This window comes from Dermacentor silvarum, chromosome 1 (genome assembly GCF_013339745.2).
Source record: "Dermacentor silvarum isolate Dsil-2018 chromosome 1, BIME_Dsil_1.4, whole genome shotgun sequence".
NCBI classification, from domain to species: Eukaryota; Metazoa; Arthropoda; class Arachnida; order Ixodida; family Ixodidae; genus Dermacentor; species Dermacentor silvarum.
This window is the reverse complement of record NC_051154.1, coordinates 72,577,158-72,589,432: the sequence shown is the minus strand read 5'-3', so window position 1 is coordinate 72,589,432 and position 12,275 is coordinate 72,577,158. Positions and strand designations below refer to the sequence as shown.

The following is a 12,275-nucleotide window of genomic DNA, read 5'->3' as shown; positions in this document are numbered from 1 at the left end:
GGGACACACGCACCTCATCCAGCTTTCTTCTTTTTGGTGGTCCTGACGGTATACCTAACAAATTTTTGTACATTACGCAGAATGGACATCCTGTTTCCTTACTAAAATATTGCAGTCGTCCCTACGTAATGACTCATTTCCAACCGCATGGAAGCGTGCTAAAATCACACCTGTCAACAAAAGTGGTTCTCTTTCTGACGCGTCTAATCACCACCCTATCTTGCTCATCAGCAAATGTTCAAAGTTACTCGAACATACTATTAACAAACATTTGTTGGCCTATATCGATAGGCGTTATATATTGTTTCCGAATGAGCATGGATTCCGCCAAGGCTTATCAACGTTAACTCAATTGAATTTGTCCATGATCTTTCCAAAGCAATAAATTCGCGTAGTCAAACTGACGTGGTATTTAAGGATTTCGCAAAAGCATTCGACAAAGTGTCCCATGCAAAATTATTATTTAAAATTTAAAACACGTTTCAAAATACTAAATTGATGACACCAGGCTCAAGCCTGTACAGGATTACAAATATCTCGGGGTATTGTTTGCTCCTGATCTGCGATGGAATCAGCATATTGATTACGTCTGCTCTAAGGCTACGAAGACATTGTACAGTCTCAGGCTTAAGGTTTATCGTGACCCGCCTGATATAAAGTGCCTAGCTTACAAGACCCTAGTCAGGCCAATTATTGAATATTCTAAATTTGTATGAGACCTTTACACACAGTCGAACTGCAATAAAATAGCAAGGGTACAACAACTTAGTGCTAGGTTTATCTTCAATAAAAATCGACGTTGTTTTTCTACTGAGCTTTGTAAAAATGCGTTCCTTGAAAGTTTGGAAATTAGGACGAAGCTTGAAAGAGTAATATTCCTTTTTCAGTTAATTCAAAAGCACTTCAAATTAAACCACACAGCACTTTTTCGAGTTAATACACAAGAACAATCCAGACATTGCCACAGCATGTATATACCACTCCTCGCCCATAATGATTGCTTTAGGTTCAGTTACCTCCCTCGTGTTATCGAAGAATGGAACATGTTACCTGATTCTAGAATCAGATGTTCTTCGCTTACCTCATTTGAAGAAAATATAACACGGCTTTTCTGTGCATAACATTGTGAGTACATATATTTTTTATTCTCCATGTATGATTTCCCATGTTTTATGATGCTGCCCAAGCTTGTCCTTTCCACTTGTATGCGATGCATTTTGCACTGCACCTCGTGCACGTGCTCTTTAGTATACGTGTGTTGTACTTGTATATCTTGAGCTGGTCTTCGCAACAACCCCGAGAAACATCACTAGAATGTTTTAACGTATTTTTGCCTGATGAATGTTTGTACCTTCCACCCTGCAACCGTCCTCCCTGCAACGGTGGGTGTGTGCGCACGCACGCGCGCTCGTGAACACACACACACACACACACACACGCACACACACACACACACACACACACACACACACACACACACACACACACACACACACACACACACACACACACACGCACACGCACACGCACGCACGCACGCACGCACAGGGAGAGAGAGAGAGAGACAGACCCCCAGACACTTCTCCCACATCCTGAATTACTTTTGCGAATGCGGACCTTCGCCCACGCACAATAAACATTGGTGTGTATGGTCTGTCTACGCCGAAGACAATGTAAATCTGCTGAGCAACGGTATCCTGCTTCTAACGGCGGCATCTTTATGCACCGTCGTGGTTCACGAGCCGCGTGCGTTCATGCTGTCAAGTGTTTGAACCGTAAACATTAGTAGGACCTATTGTCCGTGAAGCTCTGCGAGGTCTGTTTTTATCTTTTTGTTTACGCACTTCTGGATGAAAAATTCTGCTCGGAGACTGTAGATGCAGCGCCGTTGGGCGTTGCGAAGAAGGCGTTGGGTGCGCCGTTGGGCGTTGCTTCACAACTTATATGTAGGTGCCGTAGCTGGCGTCATCGATGGGTAAGTATCGGCAGGGATTCAACCAAGTTCATCCTTAGTCTGTAAATACACTGCTGCGATGTCCACAAGCTGAAGTCAGGAGGCCCATCCTACTATTACTGTATCGGAAATCGCGCTATATTCTCGACCTCAAATTTTTCCTGTTACAACATTGACGACTTGAGTCTTCAACATAATTGATATGGCGCAAGCTGAACGACCACATCTGATTTGAGTACTTTGTACTGCAACAGCACTACGGGCAAAACAGGGCTTGGGAACCACCCGGATATCACGTTTCAGGTTCCTTCTTTGCAACAAAAATGCTCCGTTTGCATGTGCAGGTGCATGTGAACGCGAGTTAAAGATGGTTTTGACATCTATGCATTCCTTGCCACTCTCAAGCATAGCTAAGAGCTCTCATTTTACTAAACCCAATAAACTTCTAAATTTAACGGTACCGTTTATAGCATCATCTGAGGCTTCCGCCTTACCAACAGGGTTACAGCGCCTTCTTGACGCCTTCATGCAATCTCGACTGTTGCTGCTTTTGCATGTTTGCTGCAACGTGCTCGCTCTTATATACCAACGGTTTTTCCGCACCATTTAAGCAGTACTCTTTCAACTTGGGGCCTGCGTGGGCTACGTGAATAACTTCGCCACAGCTTACTTTCCGAATCAGGGGCCGAATTCACAAAGCTCCCCATTTTTAAGAGCTGTTCGCCATTGTCGGGCCGTCTTCGCTAATAATATGTCAAACATCGTGATTGACAGACACCATACTCTGACGAACTGCTTGAGCGTAATATATTCTTGTTAATACGCGCCCAGGGTCCGTATTCACTGAAAGCTCTTACGCTAAAATTGTTCGTAAGAGCAAATGCCAGCCAATCCTAACGCTGGACGTATTATTAGAGAAGGCGACCGGCCAAATGTCAAGGAGCACTTAGGAAAAAAAAATCGTGAATTTAGCCCCAGGAGTCGAATTCACAAAGCTTTCAGTTCGTAAGTGGCATCTGCCATAGGTCGACTGTAATTGCGACTGGAATTGCATAGTTTTGACAAAGGTGCGCAAGCATTATAGTTCACTAGGGCAATCTCAAGACTCGGTAATTTTACGTAAATGATCTTAGTCTGTATTCAGAAATTAATCAACGCAAATAGATCTTTGATTGGTCATCACAGCAGCGATCGTCTCGTTAACAAGACCGCTATGAGTAGCACGCGAACGTCGACCAGTGAATAAGGGATCTTGCGTGAGAGAATGTTTGTGAATACAAGCCCTGATTTTTGATGACGGACGTACTCAAGAACAAGAGTGCTCTAATATTCTGGCCAAATGCACCACCATCTCTCCCAGATTCTAAATGGTTAGTGAGGATATTCAAGGAATAAGTCGTAAGACGTTCGCAGCGAAATTCAACGTCAGAACAGGCAAAATTGCGAGAAAAGAAATCAGTGTAGTTTCCACTGTTCTTAAACATGAAGTCGTGTTTTACGAAAAATCATCTCGTCATGCATAATTAGAGTCACAGGTGAAATGGGTGCTGACCACAAACATATAGTTGTTAATTTAATTTAGACTTAAGCGTATTAATCACTATTATAAACTGCCGGGAAGTAGTTTGTTGCTCGAACAATACCCCGGATCGACGCTGACAAATGAGGTAAGAAATTGACAAGGCTTAGGCACCTTTTAACGCACGTGAGGGATTCCCACACGCTCACATTACACGAGGTGAGAAATGTTTTATGGTCTGTCGAAGATACACTACAAATTCTAGATTCTTCATATCTTCTAACACCTTTCGCAATTACGACATCCAGATAATGTAGTGTTATTAATTTACTGGCTCTGCATGTGATCTTTGAGGGAAACCTACATGTCAACTTGATGACTGATCCGCTTACGATGCGACAAGAATGAGGCGACAACGACAACGACGAATGTGGTGACATGACGACGACTACGATGGCATGATGACGTCGACGATGACTCCGCATAACAGGACACATCATTGGCGGACGTCTAAGACGACAAAAAGGCTAGGAATCACAGCTGCGCTAAAAGGCGCACTGTGAGTGACAGCGCTTTATTTGGCGAAATGTATATTCTTTTCTACTTGTAACTAGCGTATTTCAAAGAGCCTACGACCTTAATATACTGAAAAGTACATCTCCTGTTTATCGTCTCTATCTGCGGCGAAGCTTACCTCCGTACCCCGTTTACCTTGCCCATGAGCATGATTTAAAGCTTGCACTTTGAGCGCTACTCTGCTGCAATATTTAGCAAATAATTATGATGATGTTTATTATTGTACGAGGGGTCATCAACAAGTTTTGCAACTCGTATATCAGGAAAACTGGCAGACCTTGGAAAAAAGTTTACTCTTCAACATAATTTCCCCCCACACTAATGCACTTCTCCCATCTTCCTGGAAGGCTTTTGATACCTTGCAAAAAAAAAAAAATTCTTCCTGGTTGCTAAGCCACTCCTCTGTGGCAGTTTGAAGCGAGTTCAAGTCATCAAACCTCGTTCCCTTGAGGTGTTTCTTCAAATTCGGAAATAAATAAGAGTCACTCGGGGCCAGGTCGGCACTGTAACGTGGGTGGTCCAGCTGTTCGAAACCACACTCTCGTATGGCAGCCTGGGCAACATGAGACCTGTGAACCGGGGCTTTGTCGTGCAGGAGGAGGACACCTCTTGTCACTAATCCTCGGCGTTTTTCCACGATGGCTTTACGCAGTTTTCGAAGAACGTTGGCGCAGTATTCGCCTGTAACTGTCCTACTGTTTTCAAGATACTCATTGAGCAGGATCCCCTTTTCGTCCCCAAAAAGCGTCGCCATCACTTTCCTCCCTGAGCGTTGGGTCCTGAATTTTTTTCGGGGGAGGGGACCCTACTGCATAGACTGCTGCTTTGTTTCTGGGTCCCACTGATACAGTCACGTCTCATTCCCAGTCACAAGGCGGGAGAGAAAATCTTCTGGGTCGCTTGAATAGAGGTGCTAAAGTTCCCTTCATGAATGCACGCTGTGGTGTCGATCTTGCGCAGACAGGTTCCGTGGCACCCATCGTGCCGAGACCTTCAACATACCCAAAACATCGTGGATGATAGTGAAAGCACTGCCATAAGAAATTTTCAATTCTTCGGCAACTTCGGACACCTTGATACGGCGATTATTCATGATAAGGCTCTCTGCTGAGGCTGAATGGTCCAAATCGGTTGAAGTGGTCGGCCGCCCTGACCTTGGGTCGTCTTCCACGTGCACACGTCCACGTTTAGTTCATTGAACCACCGAGTCACTGTAGCATATGAAGGATATTAACTGCATACACATTCACCATCCTACTGTGGATTTCTTTGACGGAACATCCTTCTTTGCACAAAAATTTGATAACGCTCCGGTACTTGAGCTTGCAATCGTGGGAGGACGCCATGTTTGACTGACTGAGGCAGACCAAGTAACGAACTGAAAGGCTTGATATTCAGATCTTGCTAGGCTTGAAAGATGGCCTAAACAAAAGGTAGGGAGAGATCACTGTCAGATATTTGGTTATAGCCAAGTTGCAAAACTTTTTGATCTCCCCTCGTATGATTTTGAAATGTCGCATATGTTATATCCAGCTCTTTGTCTATCCGTATGGCAAATTTCAATTAGAAATGCCTTTTAGTTTGCCCATGACAAGGATGTAAGATGTGCACTGAGCCTAACATTTTGAAACTTGGTTCCCTCAAACATTACTGCTTTGCGGAGCGAGAAAAGAACCTCGTCTGCAGGTCTTCGTGATGATCCTATGTGGCACGGAGTCAACTGAAAGCCGGTCATGCAGCTCGTCGTTCTCGGACTCTAGTCCGCTTCCTGAAAGAGCGCACTAGAGTCTCTTCAGTGTCGGGGGTCGTTTGACCGAGTTCAGGGGCGTAGCCAGCGTGACGAGGGTTCACGCTGGCTACGCCCCTGACTCCCGTGGACGAACATGATGTGGCTCAGTGCCGCCGAATCACGTCTTACGCAAGGACGATCAATTTGTGCGCAGTCTGTCACACATCGTGCGTGAGACCTTGTCACGAGTGCTAGCCGCCGCTCTGTATGCGAACAATGCATGCCCTTGGGAACTCGTAGATTGGAGATACGTGCGATCGTGACCACTGGCGTATACAGTTTGTTAGGTTGATCACGTATCCTGCACATTTTTGCGCTTGTGCTAGCCGAGCTACAAGCGAACCGAAATATTTTTTTTCTTGACCGCAATTCTTCAATGGCGCACCTTGTTATCTTCAAGGCGTTTCTCATTTGCGTGGTATGTTATTTTTTTATATTACCTTCGACGCCACCGAGAGCAGACGCAGGTTTTTTTATGCATCTGCAGAGCACTGCTAAATGTAGGAGAGAGTGACAAAAGAAAAATAAACGAGAAAAACACACGCGAACTTTCAATGCACGCGGTCGAAGATTCCGATCGATCTAGTATTTGCAGTGTACACTAGCAGTCATTGATTTTCCGTAATGTTTTAACCGTAATGCATACATGGTTGTTCCTGCATTAACAGACCGGGGCCAGCTGTCGTCTCTACCTTTTTGCAAATAACTCACCCATGCTATTTCTTTTGTCGTTGACCACTCGTTCGCACACTCTTGCTCAATCTGCCTGATCCAGCGTGAAAAAGAAAACCCACAATGAATATGTCCTTATGGAAGCAAGTAGGCTGCTCGATGCCAAAATGCTTTCCTTTTTCATTTCCTACAAGTGAACCGACAAATAAAGAGGAGCCAGACGAAAAGCTTTATGGTCGCGTCATATAGGACAAACGCACGTGATTTATTGGCCATTACAAGACTCACTTCTAACACACAACACGATCTGAGCGTCACGAGCGGAAGCGTCTCTGCAAACGAATGCTGCCATGAAAGTTGCTGCCGTGCAAATGCTGAAAGCGGAGGGCCGCCGAGCGGCCGTGCGGGCTACTACTCTTCGACCACCGTCTGCGCCGAGCCCTCGATGTTAAACAGCTCTTGGCAGTTGAAGACGGCCATCACGTTGCGCGGTCCGGACTTCACGGGCACGAACGTCTCCCGGTGTACCCACTCGGCGTGCGGTGCCACATTCCTGCAAAGTTTCCATGGAGTCGAGAAACGCTTCGTTAGGTTCACCTCAGCAGAACTTGCTGCGAGGTCAACTTGCTTACGCAAACTGCGGTAACCTTTCCGTTTCTTTTCTTTTTTCTGTTGGAACCTTACTTTGTTTTCGACAATCCTTCATTTAATATCTTCGATAACTAATTGAGCCACCCAGCAGATAAAAGAGGGAGAGCAAAAAAATAAATAAAAAACGTTACTCGTAGTTGCTTTCAATTTCAACCGTTAACTCTCGATATTGCTGGATAAGTTTGCACATTTTCAAACAAGTCTCGTCGCAAACATACTGAATGCACGTATTCGTAACCCAGTGACACTATGACACTAATGCTGAATACGCCGCTTCAATTGTGTGCGCATTCGACGTTGTCTCTTCTATGCGTCTGCCTGAGCGTGTAGTTGAACTTACGAGAGGTGAACGATGTGTGCGCTTGTGACGCCAGGGCCTTCAACGGACAAGGTGCAGTCTTGGAGGGGCACGTTCAGGGGATTTGTGAAGCGCATTACAAGTCTGAATGGATGGCCCACCTTCACTGGTCCTTCAACCTGAAAATTGCGGATGCGAATTGACGGTGTTTTATATTGCATTCACGTACAGTGTGCTACATAGTTAACGATGATTTCTCAAGATTACGGAAATGTATATCTAAAACAAACTTTGGGACAATAGTTAGCTTAGATAGATATAAAAATAGACAGTTTAAACAGATATATCTCTATAACCTTGTGTAGAAAGCCCTACGCTCCGATGAGCTCACAAATGTCTGTTCGAAATTCTATAGTGCACACTAGATTAAAGATTTAATGCTTGCAGAACGAGTCCACCCTAAAATGGCGAAGTTTAACTTAAGGGACCTAATTTAACTCCACCTTCATATTAGATATATTCTCGCGCTTCAGTAATGAGCTACCATTAATGTAAGGAGCGATTTGCTGGTATAGGCGCAGCAAAATACCTGGATGTCCAGCTTCGGCTTCGTGATAGTGAAATCGTCCTCTTCAGACCATGTTTGTCTTGTCTCCTTGACGTTCGCAATGACGTATATCTTCACCATTGCGAAGTCCACCAGTTTATCGAGGTACTCCTCGGGCTGCACCGTCAGTGACAAAACCTCCTCTGCAAATAAAAATAAGGGGCTTGTTAGTATTCGCGCAATTGCTCTACAGGCAACTATGCAATGCTGGAAAGTCCACTCTTCTGCACTCGTACAATTGACCACTTCTTTTTCTCTTTAGTTGCGAAAGGCGCTCAAGCTATCGTAAGCCTAAGCTCGGGATAATTTATTGCACTTGAAAGTTGAACATAAAGAAAAATAAAACGAGGCGCCGGGAAGTGGGGTCGTACTCTAATGTTTCTTGCTCCACTGTCATTTAGCCTTTCGGAATGCTACTGCAAAAGTTCTTTTCATTCCACGTTGGCCAGACATTTCGTTACAAAATGTTTAGCGATATAGTAAAGCAAGACATAACTTGAACAAGCAAAATTTTGGTTTGAGCTTGTTCTCCATTTGTACTGAAGAAAATCGAGCGGTGCAAAGCGGTACGGACAAGAACACCTTTATCCTGTGTAAGAACATGCCGCGTAAGTACTGTCAGTTTAAGTTCTTGTCTCCGTCGGTTTTCGCCGCACGTTTTCCATCGATCACTTCAATGAACTTCAGAGCACATCAGCCAACTTTAGCTGGAAGGAAGTTTCATTCGAGCGACGTTCCTGTGGAGGAATCTGCTATCATCAAAACTAGTCAAAGAGCATTAAGTACCACTCGAGCATGTTTATTAGACACCACTGACGAGCACAGATGTCATTAGTATTCGAACTATGTCGAAATGCTTGTACAGCTGGTTGGCACGATGGTACGCTTGGCAACAACCAGTTGATTAAACATTCCTGCATCTGATTATTTCATCTCCGTGATATTCGTCCCAGTTGTGTCAAAGAGTGTCACTGCACTGACGTCGAGATGCCCATGAATCACGGCACCTTACATGTAAGCACAATGCAATACTATTGCTTATATAATGACAAATACTGTTTAAGCATTAGGATATAGCCTCGGCGGACATTCTTTTACAGCTCACAGTATACTGCAGCAAAATATCTGGCTAAAGTCCAGCGGAAGGGCCAGCTCAGCGAAATGACAGTCACAGAATGAAGTGGAAATTGAAGATTGGCGTTTTGCTTCTTCTCCTTTTTTCTCTTTCGTCCAGGTTTAGCAGAGCTTCAAACGTCGCCGTCATTTTTTGTGTGGGGTTAGACAGCAGAGTGTGCCACATACTTTGGCACAATCTACAATTTGAGAGAAGGAAATGTTCCTAACGGGACTCTAACGCCCGCGAAAACCGAAGTACTGGCCATTAATTCCTTTTAATTTGCTGATGTGTGTCAACATTCAATTAAAAAATAGGATGCTGAAGTTCGCGAGCGACGTAGGCCACGTCTTTGTCCATAAGTTACGTATACTTCCCAAGACCCTGAGGTGCTATTAGTTCCAGAATTTAGAGCCGTGTTTGAAGATCCTGTTGCGAGCATAGCTCGGTAAAATTATTCTGATGGCGCGTGATTCCAGTGGGTGATCAGGCGCACTCGGAAGTGCTCGAAAAAATTATTTCTCGTGGGTTCGCACCTGTACGGGCGGCATCAACGAGACTCGCACAAGCCCACGCGAGAGTATTTTTGGAGTACTTTTGAGCGCTCCTTTTCGCTCACTGGCAAGCATCATAAAGCTAGTCTCCGTGACACTGCGCCGGCATCAATCAATCCCATGACTCTTCTTCAGACATAGCGTTGGTTGTCATGTGCTTCAGAAAGTTTTGTTGTAGGGCGACCTTCCACACTCTGCGGTCAGTGCTCTTAAAGTGCAATACTTGTGAAAATGCTTGTTTTAGGTAGAGTCGTCTGCTCCACGGAGCGACGGGCGAAGAAAAGAAGAAAGAAGGTGAGAGAAAACGCGTCAATTCGACTTCAGCTTCATTCCCAATCTCGTGCGCATGACGCGTGGCACGCGCGTTCCTTTCATTTTCCTTTACTCTTCGCACGCCGCTCCATGGAGCAGACGACGCTAACTGAGAGAGAGAGGACTCTTTATTTGATTTAAATGCGTTAGATCGCTAGGTGGGAGGTGCTTTGAAACAAGCCTTTCCACAACTACTACAACAGTACTTGCCTTTCAACAGTACTCTCCAGCGAGACAATATTATCGCAGATGACTACGTGAAGTAAGGCGTGTACCGAAAGGGCAGACTGACAGATGTGGCCCTTGCCCAGTGCGGGACTCTCACCTTCCTGCGGCTGGAGCACGAATGTGGCCTTGTCGCGTTTGATCTTGCGCGCCAGGATGCCCGTGTAGTAGACGGACGAGGCGCAGAGCACTGCGTTGACCGTGCGCTGCTCCAGGCTCTCGTTGCGCATGCTGACGGTCACGTTGAACGGCTCGCCGATCATGACGCTCTCGACGTCCTGCAGCTTCAGCGAAACGTCCTGCTTCGACTCGCTGGGCAGCTCGAACAGCACGCTGAGGCCGCCGCTGCGCGCAGCGTTCAGCACCGCCATGCGCTCTTCCTCCGTTCCTGCGAGAAATGTGTCGCCGTCAACTGGTGCTGTCAGCTTAGGTCTTTCGTCGTAGGTTTAACTAGCGTGCGACTCGCCGCGTGCAAGAGAATCACCATTGCGCGGCACTCTTGCGGTGCAACGTGCCCGTGTTCCGCAAGGCCGCGCTTTTCGCGATGGAAGCATTCTGTGGTACATTGAGTTGCCCAGCTTTTAGCGGTTCTAGCGATAGAGGTTAACAAACACAATAATGTGGATGAACTATTAGCAAACTAGCGCTTCTTATATCACCCATGATAAGTTATGTCTTGAGAGTTACAGCAATAATACCTCATAAACGTTCCATTAGAATAGAAGCCAATTGTATTCTTCCACATGTGGAATCACAAACTATGAAACCGTTTTGTCCATATACAGTTACTCGGCGTGCATGTTTTCTCAGCAATATAATACCGTGAATTACAGGGCTGTATTAAACAAATTTCTTTTTCACTGGTTTGACCATACCTTCTTTGTTCTTGTAACAGTGCGTTATGTCCTCGGCATCTCCCATGCCTTCCTGGATCTTAACGTTTGGTTTCTTCGTCAACACTCCAAGGCCCACACTGCAAATAAAGATTCAGACAGGAGCATGAAATGGGAGAAGAATATGGAATGAGACAACGAAAGTTGTCCCAGGAGAAGGTGTGCCGTTTTAATGCCTGCTTTAACCACAGATATTGTAAAGCTTACAAGCGTCATACCGACTAGAACATGAGAGAAAAACATAAATGGCCACGAAGTACAACTTTGGCGCCAGCGTTAACTGCTGCAGCTGCGCCCCCATTTAGTTATTGTAGCAAGTCGCTTCTTGTTCTTATGAGTTACTTTTACGATTTACTTGTTGCTATGGCAACCTTATGAGTTGTTCGAAGACAGGCGGCGCAACAGCTTCCGCTGCTAACGCTGGCACGTAGTTACTGCGTCCGAATCAGAGGCGCTCTACATTTTTATTTCAAGACTGCCTTCAAACAATGTATGCATGCGGCATATTAAGCGTGCCCAACTACTTCAATAAATTGTTTATAATGTGGACGCGTGCATTTGGTTTCATTAAAATTGATTTTGGAATCCTCGGTTTACTACAGTGATCATCCGTTTGGCAGTACTCCGGCTTATGCGCCGATGGTGCTTACAACATCGAGGATAGAACATAGCTCTACGCGGTAACAGCGACACCACGTGTGAAGAACTGCACAAACGCTAAATGTTTGTTGTTATACTGTTAGTGATTTACGGCTGTGAGGATAGTTTAAAACATCTGGAAAACGTCATCTTAACTTCCCGAAGCAACTATACGTAGGTTGCATGCGATCGCTAGTTTTGTCGGGTGGCCATTTATTGAGATCCCGGCAAGTTATCACGACGTAATGATGGTATAGTAGTGGTGCAGCAGACGGGGCTAGCCTCGCCTGCTAAACTAGCAATCGTTCCACGTGAGCATCTCTCACGCTGCTAGCGCGGGCGTTTCACCAAACGTTCAACAACTCGGTGTAGCGGGGTAGGGTGAGCCCCCGATAACAGCGAGAATCTTCACTCGTAAATGCAAAAAACACACTCGAGTTCAGCGTGACGCGCGCCCTGAGAAACGCAAGCC

The 12,275-nt window shown here is 45.5% G+C and overlaps 1 protein-coding gene across 1 annotated transcript in view; it reads right to left on the bottom strand.

The window, feature by feature from the left end:
* Nucleotides 1–12,275, bottom strand: part of LOC119465745 (uncharacterized) — an 80,061-nt gene that overhangs the window by 32,635 nt on the left and 35,151 nt on the right. Inside the window, exons 11-15 of the mRNA XM_037726216.2 lie at nucleotides 11,147–11,244; nucleotides 10,372–10,659; nucleotides 8,049–8,209; nucleotides 7,502–7,638; nucleotides 6,923–7,063 (exon numbers count right to left, since the gene is read on the bottom strand). Coding sequence (XP_037582144.2) covers nucleotides 6,923–7,063; nucleotides 7,502–7,638; nucleotides 8,049–8,209; nucleotides 10,372–10,659; nucleotides 11,147–11,244 — 825 coding nt within the window. The remainder of the gene's footprint in view (nucleotides 1–6,922; nucleotides 7,064–7,501; nucleotides 7,639–8,048; nucleotides 8,210–10,371; nucleotides 10,660–11,146; nucleotides 11,245–12,275) is intronic.